We start from the raw sequence: 19,386 nt of genomic DNA, 5'->3' as shown, positions 1-19,386 counted from the left end.
TCCATTTACTGGCTGTGTGATCTCACGCAGGCTGTGTGTGCCTGCGCTCTATCTCAGCCTCGCCTGGAAGTGGGCGCCATGAGAGTACCTATACTTCACTGGGCCACCGTGAGGATTAGAAGAGATAATCCATGCACAGGACTAGCATGGCAGCTGGCAAATGGATATTCAAAAACAATTTATTACAATGATAGTTATTATCATCCACCAGGTCTTTTATTATACTTATTCTTATTACATTTATTCTGGAATAAAAGGAGAAGCAACGAGTTTTACATGATTAATATGACATATTAGGAAAGTTCAACCCAAAGCTTTTATTCACCATTCCGTTTGTACCCAAAAGGCCCTGGATGTTGACTTTTAATTGAAGAAATGAACAACTTTGCAAAACACCTAACAATTCACAAAAAAATACCTGTTTTTTTTCTGGTAGATTTTTGTATATTGTGAAAGCAGTCAGAGGCATTTCAAAGTTTCCTAAACTGATAAGACAATGAGCTGCCACTGCACTATACTAAAAAAGAAAAATAACCAGATCAGTCTTGGAAAGTCCACCTTAGAGGCAGCAAATATAAGTTAAAGTTATGCATTTCAACTTAATATATTAACATAGAGGGTTTATATTCTATCTACTCCTATCTTTCATTTTCTAGAAACAAATTAGTCCCAGAACCACTGCAGTACACCTTGCAATATTAATAAAGAATTACCTAGAAAGAGAGAAATGTATTTGGAAGCCATCAAAGTATGTTTTAATTAATCTGTAACACTAAAATGTGAAATAAAAATAATTTGTCTTTGCCATTTTCCTTTCAACTTTCTTGGTATATTCTGACATTAGAGTATATAAAACGGCATACCTAAATACTGAAAATATCTAGCAATTCGACCTGAATATTATTTTCTTGTTGGTCAAATTAGTGCATTCTAATATACTCCAGGAAATTCTAATTGCATGAAATTTATGCTAAATTTGTTTTTCAAATTTTCTTCTACTTAGTTGTGCAGCCATGCAAAGGAAGGTATATATTAAAGACCTTTTCATTCATCATTTACTTGCTTATTAATTTGTTTGGGAATTAAATTTTGCTTTCATAACAATTCTTCATCTGGAAATTCTGGCTCATATAATGCTCACTACCTCTTGAGATTGATGTTCCCTCTTTATGAGGAAATAAACTGGTAATTTACACAAGAGAGCACGTAATGCAAGAATCTGGTTAAACAAGCTTTCTAAAAATAAGACAATTCATTCTATATACATGGGCAGATTCCCAAATATTTGAAAACCATAAAAGATAATTGACTCTAAAACTATACATATTTCAGAAAATGCAATCTTTCACTAATGATGTCGAAGATAGTTTAGGATGCTACAAAGTTACACGTCGTCGTTAACAAAACTGGCCATCATTGTATTATGCTTCAGCCAATGAGATGCCAGATAAACTAGTTTTTACTCTACTGGTCTGCCCCATAAAGCACACATAGACTAAGTGAAGATATGATCCTGCTAGATCCTACCAAAGCTATAAAAATTCTGAATTAGTGAAATTCTGACTTAGACAACATAATTCTTAGTCATATATACCAACCTGGACATACAGAAATCCCTTTTAATTATAGTGCTAAATTTAATAATGGATTTTTAAAGTGCCAATTCAAATGGATAACCATTGTAGTACATAATCAAGCACGAGACTTAATATCGTCTTTCTCTAGTAAATAAATGAAATTCTGCTTTATTAGATCTAATGTACATATTTAAAAAATCAGATGACACAGGCTTCTAGATTAATTCAGTAAGTTCATTTCAATTAATTTGCATGGACGTCTAGATTTTGTACAGTACGTGTATTAGTTTTTTATATTGCTGCTGGGACAAATTACCACAATGCGAATATCTCCTTGGGCTGAAGTCAAGGTTGCCTAGTCTGTGTTTCTCTCTGGACGTCCTAAGAGAGAATCACATTTCCTTGCCTTTTCCAGCTTCTGGAGGCTCCAGCATTCCCTGGCTCATGTCCCCTGCCTCCATCTTCATGTAACCTAGTGTAGTCACATCCAGGATGTGGGTCATTTTGTGTGGTCATTATTCTGCCTATAATGGTACATCAGATTTTTGCCTAAACTTGTAATATTCAAGTTAATATTCATCCAATAAATTAAAATTCTCTAATATTTAAAAATTTAAAATAAAAATATATAAATAATCAACAGATTATCACATTTTAGCTCAATAGATATGTCAATGTGCCCAGCCACTGATTTCTTCCCATTCATGTTTGCATAAATTTAGCACTTCATCCATGAGTTTATCACAACTCACTACACTATAAATTGTACACTGATAAAAGTATTAAATTTCCTTAAGACAATGTAACACATATTGCTTACTATACCTATTATATGTTACTGCAAAATTATTTATCATTTTTACCCTGAGGCTACATCTCAGACACAGTAAAAGCTTGATAAGGAAATACTCTTCATACAAATGACTTCACACATAAATTTTTGAGGAAGAGGGCTTTTGGAAGAGTAGATTGTTAGTGTTGGCATGGATTCTGGAGATACCACATGCTGTGTTAGAAAGGATATAGAGAAAACTTGGCTCAGAGACCTTCACCGTCTTGCTTGAGGTCACTAAGCTAATCTGAGACAGATCTGTCTCCTGATAGAATAAGTCAGCATTTCCCCCTCAATTATGACGCCATTCACCTTACACATGAAATAGTCAACTATGACTCTTCATCACCTTATCGCGTTGTAAATCAATAACTTTGCCAATTCACACCTCAAGGGATTGCAGAAGTTGTATTTTATTATTCTGTCCTATGACAACATATAAACTAACCCAAGGATAAAACCCTAAGCAGACACTGTGTAAATTATACAAAATTTATTACTGTTACACAATAAGGAGAAACTTAGAACTTAAAAAGGAGAAACTGCCAAATAGACAACAACAAAATGAAGGATGATAAACCTAGACCAATATTGCAGCTAATTTCCATAAATCAAAGAAAAACTTGCAAATACTGAACTTTTTCATGATTAAAACAATGATGTTTCTTTTGGTGGATTACAATGAGAAGAACACAAGAACTTTTGAAATGTATTTTCTGGGGCAAATAAAAGATGATTTAGAATCAGTACAGTTTGAGCAGCATCATTATGTCAAAAGTATTATAGAAATTCTGTCATTTCCCCCAAATATTTTAATACCTGCTCAAAATATATTAACTAAACACAGTTATAGCCTTAACTTAATAAATTACAATTGTCACACTGATTTTCAAACTAATTTTGTTCAAATATTAAATACATATTATCTCTATAAATATATAGATATATAATTTCCTTTAGATAATAGGACTAAATTTCACTTTTTAAAACAGTTGTAGGAGAAAAAGCCTCTTAAGTTATCAATATAACTTTATTTTCTTGGTTTGTAAAGGAGACTTAAAATCAACTTACTTGATGTAATAGGGCACTTTATTATGTGAAATGGATCTTTGCCACGGCAGCTGGACTGAAGCTGAGGAAACAAAGGGAGGTTATTGGAAACACTGCTAACCCCACAGCCTTATGCCTTAATGCAAAGCAACTGAACACATTTTACAGCAAATTCAATGAAAAATGCTCTGGTTTTCCAGCTGGATTCCTATAATTATAAAATCTGCAAGGCCAAAAAAACAGTCACTTTAAAAATTCATTTGAAGCAATAAAAGAACAACACAGGTCCAATTTCTAATGCCACCTCGAAGTGATTGAACTTGTTGATAAAATTAGTTTTCAAAATCAAGTTTTATTGTTCATAGTCAACACAGTGTAAAACTTAGTACTCTTTGGAAACTATATATATATGGTATATCTGGATTATAAACTAAATTCCTCAAGACTGAAATTTCCAAATCACTAGTAACATTCTTTGCTTTATTTTATAGTCACAGGAATAACTATTAAGAACAATTGGCATTTAAACAAACTCAATTATATGAATTTTTAAAAAGGAAAATTAAAATAAACATAGGCAAAAGGTTGTAAAAAACCAAGGCAATTAAATGGATAGAAGAATCCCAAATATGTATTTGCATTTTAAATGCACAGAAAATGTAGTTTCCTACATTTTTACACTTGACATCACTATGATGCAGACTTTGCGAGACTTTTTCACTGAGGTATTTTTTTTTTTTTTACAATTCCAGTTATGCCTTATATTATTCCCACAGTAAACCAATTATTTTAAGGCTTATTTAAGAAGAATTGTACATGTGAATCTAGAGAAATTTTGCTAAATGAACTAATAAATTTAAAAAATAAAACTTTGTAACTATCAGTAGACTCTCATACAACTAGTTTTAACCAATATTCTTTTCTGAATTTCATGTCATATTACTACCTCAAAAATACATAGCATTCTCAACTCTGTAAAGCGTTTGTGAATGTATCTGTTGATAAGGAAGCCAACAAGATAGATATTAAAGCTCCATTTGATAAATGAGGAACTAAACATTCAAGAGATTAAATAACTTGCTTAAGTAAATGGCTGAGCTCAGACGTGATCTCGGGACTTCTGACCATTAGTTTGGCAATCTTTCTATTCAACAATTCTTCCTCTCTTTACAAGATGGGAGGACTCCCTTCTCTAACTATGTCCATGAAAGTCTTAAAAAAGGGATGAAAATGTGGAATGAGGCATATTCAGCTTCTCATTAGAGCCAACCTCATTTCAGTGTTGGCACCAGGCAAACAGGCCGATTTCTATTTTGTGCCTAACGAAACAGGCCCCTTTTATAACCAGGGCTAATGTCCAAGAAATATAATAAAGCCAAAAATTCCAAGCAGCAGGGATAACAATTGTTAAATTTATTAATTGGGATTGTGTTTACACTTCTCAATTCATTTTCATAATTGTTTTAATTTGAATAATTCTGACCTCCTTAGACTGTCAATGCTAGACAATAGAAGGCAATGCGCTTGAAGTTCACAATGTTTACAATGTTTTATTTCCTAAGAAATATGACTTTGATTTTTATTTTGAAAGAATAGTTGCTAAGTGTCAAGTTTCATCAGTACTAATAGATGACTAATCCTTATAACAGAAGTGTAAATAGAGTCTCAGTTCCTTGCTAAATTCTCTTTAATTTGGTCTTAGCACATAGCTTTATATTCTATAAAATTAAGTTTAAGAAATCTGGAGTGATTCATACCAAATGAGTAGATTGCAAACTTATTTAATTCATCAACATTGATGGTATCCAAACTTTAGGAATGCATCCTGGCATGAAGGTAGACATTATCTTCCAGGAAGTGCTATAGCTCACTCAAAGATGGTCTATCTAAGGGCTCAGGTGTGTGAAACAGGTGGGAGAGGAGGAGGGAGGGTGGAGGGAGAGAGAGCTTGAGCACTAGGGGTGTATTGGGCAGAAATGACTAATTAGGATTACTCTTGAAACTGTGAAAGAAAAGCCTGACCTTGATCTGGAGGTAAAGCAGATTACTAACCATGACAAAAGGTTAAGAGAAAATATAACTGTAATCAATTTAGTTGGAGACATGGTATTACTTCAGTTCTCTCTATGGTTGTAGATACAAAGAAGTTATAACAACTGGGAAATACGCTTTGCCTTAAGTTTTAAACTTCCCTTAAACTGAATTAAGCCAACTCTGTTCTTAACATATGTTTGCCAGAGACAATGAAAGGAAAGGAATTAATGTTTAGTGAAAACATTTGTGCCAAGAACTGTGTTAGGTGTCTTGTGCAACACGTTTTCTCATTTAATTTTCCAGATGATAGAGGAAGTAAGTATTATCATAGTAATTTTAAGAAAAAGATATTAACTTTAAGCAGAATTACTGTTTTAACCCCAATCTGGGGGACTGAACCCTATGCTCTCCGGTTTCTTCGGCAGTGAAGGCTAGCGTAGGGGCTCCAATTACTTATTCAAGATCTCATGAACAGTCCATAAAATAAAAAAGTTCAGTTGGTGAAGATTACATGAAAATCTGCATATGTGGTTTGGCTAAGTCTGTAACACCTGACCAGCAGAAAAGCTAAATAGAATTGCAGTGAGCCTGACAACTCAAAATCTTCTCACTTAAAGATTTGTGGGGAATGAAGTTTTACTTTGAAAGGCACAGGTGCATTTTAAACTAATAGTGCTTCTGAAAGAGAAAAATTAATTTAAAATCTTAAAATACAAAAATGATTTCTTTATTGTGAAAAAGTTCATAACCTTTGTATGTGACATAACAATGATGATATGATACTATGGTAGTTATAATAGACTAGAGGCCCAGTGCATGAAATTCGTGTACTCGGGTGTGTGGGGGGGCGCCCTCAGCCCAGCCTGTGCCTTCTCACACTCCGGGAGCCCTCAGGGGATGTCCAACTGCCCGCTGTCAGACATCCTTAGGGCTGCCGTGGAGGCAGGAGAGGCTCCTGCCACAGCTGCTGCGCTCACAAGCCATGAGCCCGGCTTCTGGCTGAGCGGTGCTTCCCCTGTGGGAATGCACTGACCACCAGGGGACAGCTCCTGCATTGAGCATCTGCCCCATGGTGGTCAGTGCATCTCATAGGGATCAGTCGTTCTGCCATTTGGTCGATTTGCATATTAGCCTTTTATTATATAGGATGATGGTTCAGTGGAATGCCACAGCTAAAGACAAGTTACCTTGGCTCCACTTCAAAGATTTATCAATTGTTACCAGGTTATTACAAATAAGAACCAATAAATAATATATTTATCTAATATAAGTAAACATATTTATAGCAAAGAATATGGCTTCTTGAGTGAAAATACATGCTGATTCATTCATTTCATGAGTTTCAGTTAAGTTTATTAGTACTTACTGGAGAGAAAATGCTGAGAAGATGGTCCAAAATCTCTATGGGCTTCCTGAAGCTGCTTAAGGCGATCGTCCACAGAAACCTGCATATCACACCCCAAAAATAATTTTATTTCAAAACAATAACTTTAATAATGTTCCTGACTTAAACATTATTATAAAGGCTGTTACTGCCTAATATGATTGCTTGTACAGATTCCTCCTCCATCTCTAAAATCAAAATGCTGGGATGAAAACAGACTCCTTTTGGTACCAAGTGACAGCAAATAGTGCCAGGCACTCTTCTAAGCAATTTATAGGAATGAACTCTTTTATTCTCATAATCAACATAATTGGCATTATTTATTATGATCACCATTTCCCAGCTGAAGACACTGGAGACATACAGAGGTGTCCAGGACATAAAGTTAGTATGCATCATGCTAATATTCATAACCAGCTCATCGGGTGCCAGGATCTATGCCTTTGCTGTCACTCATTGCCTCGAGAGCAGTGAAGGTCATAAACATCTTAAGAGAAGATGTGGCCACGGGGTCAGTGGCTATTCATCTCTCTTTTGTAAGAAAGGTGGCAAAAAGTGCTATGGGGAGCAAATGAAGATCTAAAATATTCCAAGGGAGAAAATAGACAGAAAAAATATAAAGATGGCTGAATTAGATGATACATGATAGATAGATAGATAGATAGATAGATAGATAGACAGACAGACAGATAGATGATATATGGATAGACAGACAGATAGATAATACAGATGAGTATGAAATATCTTATTTTCCTCAAGTTTGTGTCCAATCATCTTGATTTGGGGGTATTCATATACCCACAGAAGAATATGCCTGTGCATTTGTTTACACACATTGTATGGTTAACTCTCTACATTATGAAAACGCAAAGAGTTAGTACACTGAGAAACTATTGCCAATCAATAACAAATGCACACAGCCTACTGACATTTCCATGTCTCTTTTCCTAGTCTTTGCCTCTGTAGTGCTGGTAAGCTGTTCCATGTAGTCTGCCGATCTTATTTTCAGCTGCCTTTAAATGAAACGTGTATATCTCTGGCTCACTGAGCAGCTTTAGTTTCTCCTGGTTGGCTATTTAAGTTGCAAGAGCAAGTACTTTTTTCTGTTAAAGCCAAAAAGTATTCCTATGACACACTTTACATTCAGGAGGAGAAAACAAGATGCTACTTCTGAAATTTAACAGTGTTGTCTGGCAGCATAGATTTCCCCCTCTTATTCAACCAGCAACTAGCATCTGAGTTCTAGCAGCCACCAGGCTCAGAAATAAAGAAGGCAGAACACATATCCTGTTTTGAGCATATTCCCTGACTTCTAATCTTTTCCGATGGTGATAACAGAAGCAGAATGGGAAGGAAATCAAGACAGACCACAGGAATAACTACATAAAAATGATGAATTAGAGAAATAAAACAGAAGAAAAAAGGAGTATTGCTCAAACATTTCTGTCTTCCACTCATTAGAAAAGCACATTTGCATTGAGTGCTTTACTAATCCTAGATTATTAATACTCTTTCAAAGACAAAAAGGACTGTCTAATACTATACAACTCATTTCGTATCACTTCAATTTCAGGAAGAAAATATAAACCCATTGTGTGTTTCAATGTTTGAATTAATTCAGGAAACCCATTATGCCTTCAAATGTTTCTGTGTGCCACCTCAAAATTACACTTATATTATTAAGTATCACAATTTAGGCCCAGAATATAGAGGAATTAGTAAAAATTATTTTTTCAATCTCCCACTCAAATGATTCTGCTAGTTTTCAAAAAAAAAATTATTATGACTCTTGGGAACTGGCCCCTGAATGTGTCAAAGCTCCACAAAGATGGTTCAAAGGGCAGTGGCTGGCAAATGCTGGTACCTAGTAATACTCAAGAGGGTTCTTCTGGGTTTGGGTTAGTTCTTCTGGGTTAAATCTGGGACAAGCAAGAAATATATAGAGTCATTAAAATAACTGCATTACGGCAGCTAAGATCTCTGAGCTAAAGGTAAACACCACAATAGTATCAAGGTGCTGGCTGCAAAAATTGAGCAAGATACCTAAAGAACAAGCAGTTGCAATAAGAAAGATGGAGACTTTCCTAACTTTTCAAAGGAAGCAAAAAATACATGATTAAAGTAAGAAAAATGACTCCTTTATAAGCCATTATGGGGAAAATGTTTCTGTGACCTACCATATGTTTCAATTACTGTGATTTATTTGACCTTTTGCAATTTTCTACAAATATCATATGAACAGTACATCAAAAATTACATTAAAACTTATACTCATAAATAAATGAGGCTTTTGAGTTCAAGATACTGAAAGACGACTGATGTCACATGCTATGAATCCATTATCAAACACACCAATAAAGTAAAAAAAAAAAATGATGGTGTGTGGCAGAATAGTGAGGTATGGTTTAAAGATCCACCAAGGTCTAAGCCTGAATTATGAAAAGGAATAAGCTGATGATACCTGCAAAAGTTTCCATCGCATATTAAGGTCATCTAGCTGGCGAGACATCTTCAGAGATGGGTGCAGGTCAAGTGGAGACAGCTGACTGGATAAATCATTCACTGTTTTAACTTTTAAGTTGATTGGTGCAATTTCTTCTCTAAATGCCTGGAAGAAAAGGACAATAATGAGGGCATCAGAAAAGAATATAACGGAAGGTGGTATGTATTTTGATCTTTCCAATGGCAAGATCAGCTGAGAGGCCAACGACAGTTGTTTAATCAACGGCTAATTCAAGTCTGGTCTTCAGCAATCAAGACCACCAGCTAAAGAGTCTTCCTTTATATCACAGACAAACTGAGACAGGACGTGACGAGAAAGATTATAATGCAAACACATTAAAGTGATTATGTATTTTCTTCAAATTTTTCATTATACGTGATTTAGTCTAGAAAATATCTGCCATTATAATCTACTTTACTAATTTCTAGTCTTGATCTTATCTTTAAATTTCTTCCATATTTCCTTCTCTTTTCTTTCTTCATATGGCTACCTTAATATTTTTTCACCAATACAACAACTTGATTTTAACAAGTTTTCACTGAAAATTAAGTTTAAAAGTGGCCAGTAAAACCATCTTCCTTAACCACAAAACTGAGGCCTACATGTACTGGAGAGGTAAGGTTGTCTCTTTCAAAACCATTTGTGATCATTGAGATTAGATGTGGGGCAGGAAGAGTGGAGTCTACAGGAAAAGAGGGAAATGAAGCTTAGAACTGACAAATGCCACCTCTGGCACAGCTGTTATAGGTTGGGATGAGGAGGGTATGTAAGACAGAAAGAAAAAAAACAAAACAAAAAATAATACTTGGGGCCATGACAGTCATCTGTCCTGTGAGACCAAGCAGAATAATAGAAACACTACGTTTTCTCCATTCTTCACATAATTTTACCTGCCCCTATGTTCAAGTTCTCCCTTTCCAACTGTCTGCCTAGATCCTTTAAGATTCCACTCAGGTGCTCACATGCACACCATATCCGAAAAGATTTCCCTCAGGCCCTTCCCAGGGGTTCCCCAGGATTCTCTCTGCCTTCTCCAACCCAGCCAGGACATTCAACTAGCACCTGTCTGACACCCAAACTGGGTTTTATAATGGAGGCCACTCTGATTGTTTGGTGCCATACCATCCAGTTGTTATGTATTTTAAATACCTTTCCTTATCAGAGCTCTTAGTACATAAAAGTGTAAGCATCCATATTCCTAATGTCCCCCCCTGTAGAATGGAAGCTTCTTGAGATAGGCACCTGGCAAAATTCAGCACAAGGTTTGCAATACAAGAGGGGCAGACTTCCTTTCTATTGACACAGGCCCCAAAAAATGATTTTTGAAGCAAGATTAAGCCAATAAGGGGTTGGGAACAGAATGGGTTCTAAAAATAGAACTGTGTACTTTTATTGTTGTGGTACATCATAAGATTAGAGTTAATCATGTATTAAATTTAACTTCTGGGTATTGGGTGTTGTGAACATCCTATTGGCATCAGCCCTCATGTTCTAATCCCCACCCTTAAGAGACTAGGCATATGCTTTTTCTTCTCCTCTTTCATCACTCCAAGTTGAATGAAGTAATATACATTAAAGTGCTTTGGGGACTATAACGTTTTATTAAAACACTGCAAGTATTAATTTGGCTTCCTCCTTATGAGTATAAAAAGAAAGCCCCTTTAACTACTTCCCTCCTTCCTTCTTTTCTCCAAAACTTTTCTAGTTACGCTACAGAACTCTTCCTTATATAATGCACATAGGCTAAAAATAATCACTATGATTGATAAACATCAGAATAATATTAAGGTTATAACTGTTTTTTAAAGAAATTAATTCTAGGCAAATCAGAGAATATGCTTCAGTGTTTCAAAATTTTGAACATGCCCAAAAGCCACATAAAGAAGCTAAGGTAGGGACTCAGCAGGGACAGATCTGGAGCCAGAGTCGGAGTGAAAAGTACAGATGGTGGAGAGAGCAGCGCATATATTTAAAACAATGAACCTGCACGCCAAGGGGCCAAAGGTAAGAAACATCGCCAGAACTCTAAAGACATCAACATTTCAAAATCGGTAGAAGAAAGCAAGTCCACGAAGACATGTGAACTGCTGCAAAATGGAAAAAAAAAGAACTGGGAGTTGTGACAGCTTTTCTCCATGGCTGATGTCAGACAGTGCACACACATACTGGTACAGCCCAGCGAGGAAAGCAGTTATATGGTAACAAAGGCATTTTGTTAACAACATAGGCCTAAGGAATTAATCACTGAAACAGACCTATGGGACAGAGAGAAGTGGGAGTTAGGATGGGGAAAGAGAATTTTTCAGCCTGGACTTTGAAGAAACCTGGTGTCCCTCAGATTCACTTTCGGAGTACCTACAGAACTCAAACCCTTCAAGCTTCCTTCAGTTGTGATTTTAATATTATACATTAATATTCTCTCCTTGGAGGACTCAAGAATTTTAATCTGCTTTTAAAATCAATATCTTTGTAAAATACCAAAATATAGATACTAAAGATTAAAAATAAAATGCTAGAAAATATTCTCAGATTCATAACATTTTAAATGACCTTCAAAAGATGCCCTTCAGAAGATAAAACTTTTTAAATTAGATTCTAACATTAAGACAGATTTTAAAATCTTCCAAAATGATAAAACGGTGTTTTTCTCTTACAAGCCACAGGTAAAAAACATGAAAAGATCTGTGACAAACAAGGTCTGTAGGTTTTGTTTCTGTTGCAGTGGTCAGGTGTTTTATGGCAACAAGAAATCTCTTAAGGAAGTATATAGTTCGGTTTGTAGAAGCTTCCAAATTAAGGGGCTAGAAATAAAGCAAGTTTTAAAATGATCTCAGATCTGCCATGTGTTCTATTATAGAGAAGCAATTTATCATGTTCTGGCTGCACTTTCCTATAGGAGAATAAAAATCTATGTGGTCTTCTGGCCGTAAAAACAGAAACATCTGCTAGTATTAAAGGCACGGCCTGGCAGCCTGCTGGCAGATGTGAATCCCAGACTGGTCTCCAATCAGGTGTGCATTATGCAAATAAGAAAGACAAGGTAATTTTAGGGATTTAAAATTATTTGATTACCCCAAAGATTTAGTTTCCCACTTGCTTTGGCATATTGAATAATATTTAGCAATAATCAGTACTTATTTTCATCTGCCTGTAGCTTCGATGGAATTTGGGGTATATGTTAGAACACATGTAAAACGCCCCAACTGTAAGATTTGGGTTTTTATTTTCTATTTTCCTAATAAGATGTTAAAATATCTTAATCCACAGTTTACTCCTTTCTCTTAAATTAATTGTAACTTTCCTAGCTTCCCATGTAAGCAGAGATTTGAACAAAAGGATTTGGATGCAGCACCGGATAATTTCTTTAATCAAATTGGATTAACAACTCCAAAACTTTTTGGCCTTTAATAACCTGATACAACTTTTTATTTTCATCCAACACTAATCATTCTATATTAAAAACGGATACTTTCAAATTCAAATGGATAAATTCTTGCTCTAACCAAAAGACATCATGCAGTTTAAATGAATATGCTTTTGTAGAACACTGACTTGAAGATCTTCAATGTTTAAAACCATCTTTTAATATATAAGACGTAGCCCTAGCTGGTTTGGCTCAGTAGTTAGAGGATCAGCCCACGGACTGAAGTTTCCCATGGTCTATTCCAGTCAAGGGCGGAAGGCAACCAATTGATATGTCTCCCACATCTATGTTTTTCTCTCTGTCTCTCCCCTTCTTTCCACTCTCTGTAAAAATTATTTTAAAAAATATCCTTGGGTGAGGATTAATAAAAACTAAAATACAAGAAGTATGCAACTTCCAAAGGAGCTTTATTTTCACTTGGTTATTTGAAACTCAGATCCACCCATAGACATGGTTTTTAAGATACTAGAGTTGTAGGAAGAAACTCACTTAACTCATTGGGTGGCTGGAAAGGTGTGTATATTTAAAATGAAAGATGGCAGACACCAATACTCTTTTAGTAATAGTATTTTTAAGTTTAAATTTTAATACATAACTTTTAAAGCTTTGAATTTAAATAGGTGATCAAAATTGTGTTTAATTACATTATTATGAATGAGGTCTCTACAATGAAAGTGAAGAGCAAGAAACAGATCATGAAAATTCTACCACTTACTAGCCATGTGGGCTTGAGCAATATCTTCAAATCCATCCTTTGTAAAACGAGCATAAAAATAAGACCTATCTTGTTGGGTTAGTGGGATGATTAAAAGAGGTAGCCATGTAAACTGCTAAGAAAGTTCCAGGCACATAGTAAACCTCAATAAACGCTATTATTCCCATGCCTCCCCCCACACATATATGTAATTTATCTAAGCATTCAGTTAATTACCTAGACCTTTCTTCTCTTCCTATTCAGCCACATGTTTACAAACAAAGAGAAAGCATTATCCAATGTCTGTGCACAAAAGAGGGATGTCTTTTGCAATAAAAATCCTATTCATGATAGACATTATCAATTAATACCTTCTGATTTGTCACTAGTTCATTCTTTGATTTGATTTCTAACTACACAGTATATAGTTTACCATGCTATTACAAACTACACTATACTCTAAATCTGTTATTTGTGTCTCTAACTGCTTAAATCCCATTAACTTCATTTCTGGATATGTTCTAGAAATCTGTATCAAAAGGGGTCCAAAAGATAGGTCTAATACCATAACTTTGGGCAATTCCTGACCACAAATTTATACCTAAACGAATCCTTTATTGATATACTCAAATGTTTATTTGAGTATATTATATAGTATAGATATGCTATATATATATATATATATATATATATATATATATATACACACACACAATATATATATATAGTATATCTATCATGTATATACAATGAGATAAAATATGTAGATAAGAATTCCCAGTAAAACAGGATACTTTTGATTGAAACGTAAATTCAATGCCAATTTACAGCAAATACAGAGTAGAGAGGAATCTGCCAGATTACACCATGTGGATGACATTCTGCAAACTCCAAGCTGTGAGAAACACTATAAAACAAACAGTTCAGCTGCCTTAACAATTGCATTGCAAAAAAAAAAAAAGATGGAGGGGGAATATTAGAGATTAAAAGGGACTTTAAAATATTTCTTAAAAACTAAGCAAATGTTTAGGGATGCACAGTTGAGTAAAAAAATTATTTTGTTAAAAATAAGGTAAATTATGGAAAAAAGTCAGAGTTGCTATTTGGAGGAAGATTCTGATGGCAAGGGGCAGAGGAAAGCATCTGTTGTGACTAAAAATCTTCTGTATCCTGATTTTGGCAGGGGCAGTAATGGCATTGACATAACAATTCCTTATAAGTAGAGGAGGCAGGGGGAAGGTCAATGGGGGGAAAAAAGGAGATATATGTAATACTTTATCTATATTACATATAGTAGTATTCTGATTTGTCACTAGTTCATTCTTTAATAAATAAGTACTACTATATATAATACTTTATAAATACTACTATATGTAATACTTTAAACAATAAAAAACAAAACAAAACAAAAACAATCCCTTATAACAAGTTATATATCTGGCTCTCTTTGCTTGTGCCATATTTAACCATAAAACATGTCTTAAAATCCATTATCTGAGGCAGTGATGCTGACCATGGTTTTTTCAATGTGATCCTGCAGCGAGTCGATGAGTAAGTCGCCCACGGGCTTCCAGCCATTCCTCACGGCCTCTGCCTCCTTCATGTCTGCATCCAGGTCGTCCATGGCTCCCTGCAGGTCTCTGAGTTTCTCCAACGCCTTGTCCACTTGCTTTTGCCAGTTACTAGTTACAGCATTTAGACTCTCCCACTTCTCTTTCACTTCTGAAGACTGTTTGCGCATGGCTTTGGCAATCTTTTGGGCTCTCTCCTCAGGAGTCAATTCTGTGATTAAAAAAATATATATATATTTGGAAGCTTAATCAACTTTGTATTCCTTATAGCCAAGTGTGAAGAGCATCTTTTGAAACGTTGCTCCCAGGGTACACAGGGAGGCAGAGTTACACTAAGCAGGGGAAGAAAGAGTGTCTCTATACCTCTTCTAAGAATGCCCTGATGCTTCTCAAAAGAAGAAAATAGTTACAGAGTAATAAGTGGCCCAGTGATTTTGGCAACTTCTAAATTTTAATATATTTGCAAACCTTGAAATGTCACAAGTAAAAAAATAACAAATTTTCTTTCACATGATTTTCACACGTTATATAAAAACCAAAGACAGTTTTTCATTTCATTGTCTTACAGAGAAATTGGGAGTATAATTAGGAGAGAAATCACTTTAAGTTATGAGGGAAAACTATGCAAAAAGAAGATGAATTTAACATGTTCCAAAAACAAAACAAAACAAAAAAACAACAAAAAGTAACTGAAGGTAAGTATCTTATCTTAGCTGCGTTTGTTTGGCATTCATCTTTAACACAGGGTGTTTTCTGTAGTCCGGGATCAGTGTAGCACATAACCAATGTTTCAAGAGAAAGATGTATGATTTCAAGGACCATCCCAAACATTTCATAGACCAGAGGGCTTCCAGAATGTCGGAGGTAAAGTTAGATTTTCAGCCAGGAAAGGGAAGGCATAATGCAAAGTCCTACCACAGGACAGGGGCAAAAAGACAGAGAGAGAGTCTAGAAGACGAGGAAAAGATAATGACAGAAACGAAAGTCAAGTTCAAAGCCCAGGGTCAGAAACAAAGACATGAGAAGCTGACAAGAAAAGGGCAGAGGAATTGGATGCACATAAGCAGACACTCTCAAAGCAGGTTAGACAGATCACCAGCTAATCTCCTCTGGGCCTCACTGCCTCAACATCCGAGGATGCCTCCTTCCCTAGCCAGCTGGTCTGATGGATTTCCTGCTTGACCACTGGAAACAGAGAAGCAGGTGAGAAACATACAATCAAGTCAAACTGTAAATTACTTTACGATAGAAATGCACATTCTTCTTTGTGGATAACATCTATCTTTTTGTGTCAGTCACATTAACAACTTCCTCTGCACCTCAAAAATATTCCAAATCACCATAAAATGAACTCGAGTTCATTGAACTTCCTAGGGAGACAAACTCAGCTAGCTCTCCTTAACTATAGCTTTCATACTCAACATAAATTTGTCTGTCTGTCTTTATTTAAATGCTATTTAAGAAGTCAAGTTAAAGGGGCCTGAACATATGTTTTTATCTATCTAAATTTCCAGAATATTCTAGATATCAATACTTAGACTTAACACCAGCTATAGTAAATCTCAAGGGACCAAATGGACTCAAGAATTTAGTAACCATAGAACTCTGAAGTGCTCTGAGGCTATAGAGACACTTGAAAAAATCCCTTGGCAATGACATTGATTATAAGGAGAGAATGTATTATGATAGGTAGACTAAATATACCAGCACATGCTAAATATGGAAAACCAAGTGAATCCAAGACCCAGCTTCAAGGAAGGCTGAAGCTGGGATACAGTCCAGCACAACAGTCAGGGGAGGAATCAAGAGGACGGGAGAGAAGCCCTAAACCATGCAATAGTCAATATTCCAAGGTTCCCAAGAAAGGACTTTGGGAGAAAAGATATGTCATTAGGCAAACCTTATTTAAATCCCATACCTTCAAGATATTGAGAAAATGGCAAGTATGTAATACTTATATTATATGTAATTTATTTTTATATAAATACAAAATGCTATATGTGAGATGAAACAACCATTCATAAATGGCCGGATGAGAAAGGGAATTGACCACTTCTATAATGGCAACAGCGGGTTTGTTAATAAGCCGCGGCTGCTGCATGATTTTTTGCAACAGACTAACCTCCCTGCCGGCCTAGTCGCCCCATGCAGCCTGCTGTTCAGTCATTTAGTCATCCCTCACTAACCTTCCTGCCAGCCTTGTCGTCCCACACAGCCTGCTGTTCGGTCGTCCGTCCGGTTGTTTCGGTTGTCACGACCCCTGGCCTTTTATATATTAGGATTATTTATGTAACAATACAGTATATTGCAACTATTACTACATTTATTGTAAATTTACATACTTTAAAATAGCAATTTTTATTGTGTTACAAAGATATTCAAAGGAGAGTATCTTTTAGGAGGAAGGAAGATGAGAAAGAAGAAAAAAGAGCCCAGCTGCAGTGGCTCAGTGGTTGAGCATGACAGTTCGATTTCCAGTCAAGGCACATACCTGGGTTGCTACCTTGATCCCCAGTAGGGGACATGCAGGAGGTAGCCAATCAATGATTCTTTCTCATCATTGATGTTTCTCTCCCTCTCCCATCCTCTCTGAAATCAATTAAAACCTATTTTAAAATAAGAAAAAGGAAAAGAAGAGAGGAGAAAGGAATGATCAATCCTGAAATTTGCACTCTGATCCAATTATCTTTATCCTTCAACTTTGCGGATCAGTTGGATGGCATTTACATCACACTCTCCTTTCTATCTCGAGGAGAAAGACCATAATATGGCTCACTGTAATACAGGTGAAAAACTAACTTGGACCAGGAGCAGAGACTAGGATTTGTCATCAGCCCTGCCCCCACCTTGACCTTCACTCTGAAGCAAGCTTCATGACCTGCTTTTCCCAGCTGTATCAGGTGGGAACCCTATTTTCTCATATTAGGAAAACATTTTATACATATAGGCTCTTTTACCTCTAAAATTCAATTATATAAGAAAGGCAGAGCTGTCTTAAGAAATCTTAATAGTAGAGGGGGAAAAACATCTTCCTTTGTGTGTTTATGCAAAAAATATATATTTTAATTTAAAAAAACCAAAAGTATGCATTTCTCTTATGAACTAATGATAGAAATCTATTAGAGCCAGTCCTGTGTTGTTTGTAATAAACATGTCCCATATTTATTTTATTTTCTTTATCAATTATGGTACTGCCAACTATTATTTCCATTGTGACTTTTTATTCTATAGGTATTAAAGCTTTATGTCATTCATCTTTCATTTCCTTCCATCTTGGTTTTGCAGGCCTCAGTCTAGACACTGGTTGTCCTCAATATAAAATTAATGAATTGAGTTCAGTTGAATGGAATTTTTAGCTTTAATCTTTATTAAGAATGCACAACTTTATAATTTTAAGTGAAACCCTTCCTATTTTTTTTCTCCTCCTCACACCCATGCAAAGAATTTAGAAAAAAATGTTATACTCTGAAAGAGAATGCTTTAAAAAGTATTTCAAGTATGGTAATTTCAACTACCTTGTTTGTACTATTTGTTGTTGTTGTTTTTTTACATGCATGATATTCTTACAGTTGTATTTCACCATAAGATGAAAAGAAAATATTAAGGAAAACAAGTATAGAAAAACACATATAGAAAAATAATTCTCCAGAGTAGCTTTTCAATGCTGGACAATTTGGACAAGAAAAGATTAGAACATCATATGCTAGCTCCAATACTAGCTAGTTATTTCATCTTAGATAGGCCCTTTATCTCTTTGAACCTCAGTTAATATCTACAAGTATAAAGCTTTTGGCACATACCAGGCCACAGTAGGGCCTCAATAGAGTTAATTGATTTCATTCCTTTTATTATTATATTATTAAATCTGGGAAGTTTAGACATCTATAGAGATTTTTACATAGCAAACCAAGTTAATTAGCAAACAATAATTCAAGGGCAATAACAATGCAGCCCCCTTTCTCTAGAGACTCAACTTGACTTGCTCTCTCTCACTCCCTCTTTCCTAACCCCCCTCTATTTCTCCCTGCTCCTCTTTCTCTCCTCCTTCTTATCCATGACCAAAAGATGCTTCTGATTAAAATAATGGGAAATAAATTCTCTTTAAAATTTCTTCTGATTACATGATTAAGATCAACTTAATTTATTTGAAATAATCAGTGTTTAAGAGGATCCTGCCCATTGTCTATTCTGTATGTTGACAAATGACAACAATTCTTTATAAACCTGATTACAAGTACATCATCAAGTACCATTAGTTGATTACTTTCATGCTTCTAATTACATTCACCTAATAAATTATAAAGATGACAATAGTAA

General features: G+C 35.3%; 1 protein-coding gene across 4 annotated transcripts in view; it reads right to left on the bottom strand.

Moving 5' to 3' along the window:
* UTRN (utrophin) overlaps positions 1 to 19,386 on the bottom strand; it is a 454,275-nt gene that overhangs the window by 79,897 nt on the left and 354,992 nt on the right. For all 4 annotated transcript variants that reach the window (XM_079779951.1, XM_079779952.1, XM_079779953.1 and 1 more), the window contains 4 exons: positions 15,012 to 15,280; positions 9,339 to 9,485; positions 6,860 to 6,938; positions 3,481 to 3,541 (listed from right to left, as the gene is read on the bottom strand). In XM_079779951.1, coding sequence (XP_079636077.1) covers positions 3,481 to 3,541; positions 6,860 to 6,938; positions 9,339 to 9,485; positions 15,012 to 15,280 — 556 coding nt within the window. The remainder of the gene's footprint in view (positions 1 to 3,480; positions 3,542 to 6,859; positions 6,939 to 9,338; positions 9,486 to 15,011; positions 15,281 to 19,386) is intronic.

This window comes from Cnephaeus nilssonii (assembly GCF_951640355.1).
Source record: "Cnephaeus nilssonii genome assembly, chromosome: 9".
Classification (NCBI taxonomy): domain Eukaryota; kingdom Metazoa; phylum Chordata; class Mammalia; order Chiroptera; family Vespertilionidae; genus Cnephaeus; species Cnephaeus nilssonii.
The sequence above is the reverse complement of the archived record's forward strand: the minus strand, read 5'-3'. Positions and strand labels throughout refer to the sequence as shown.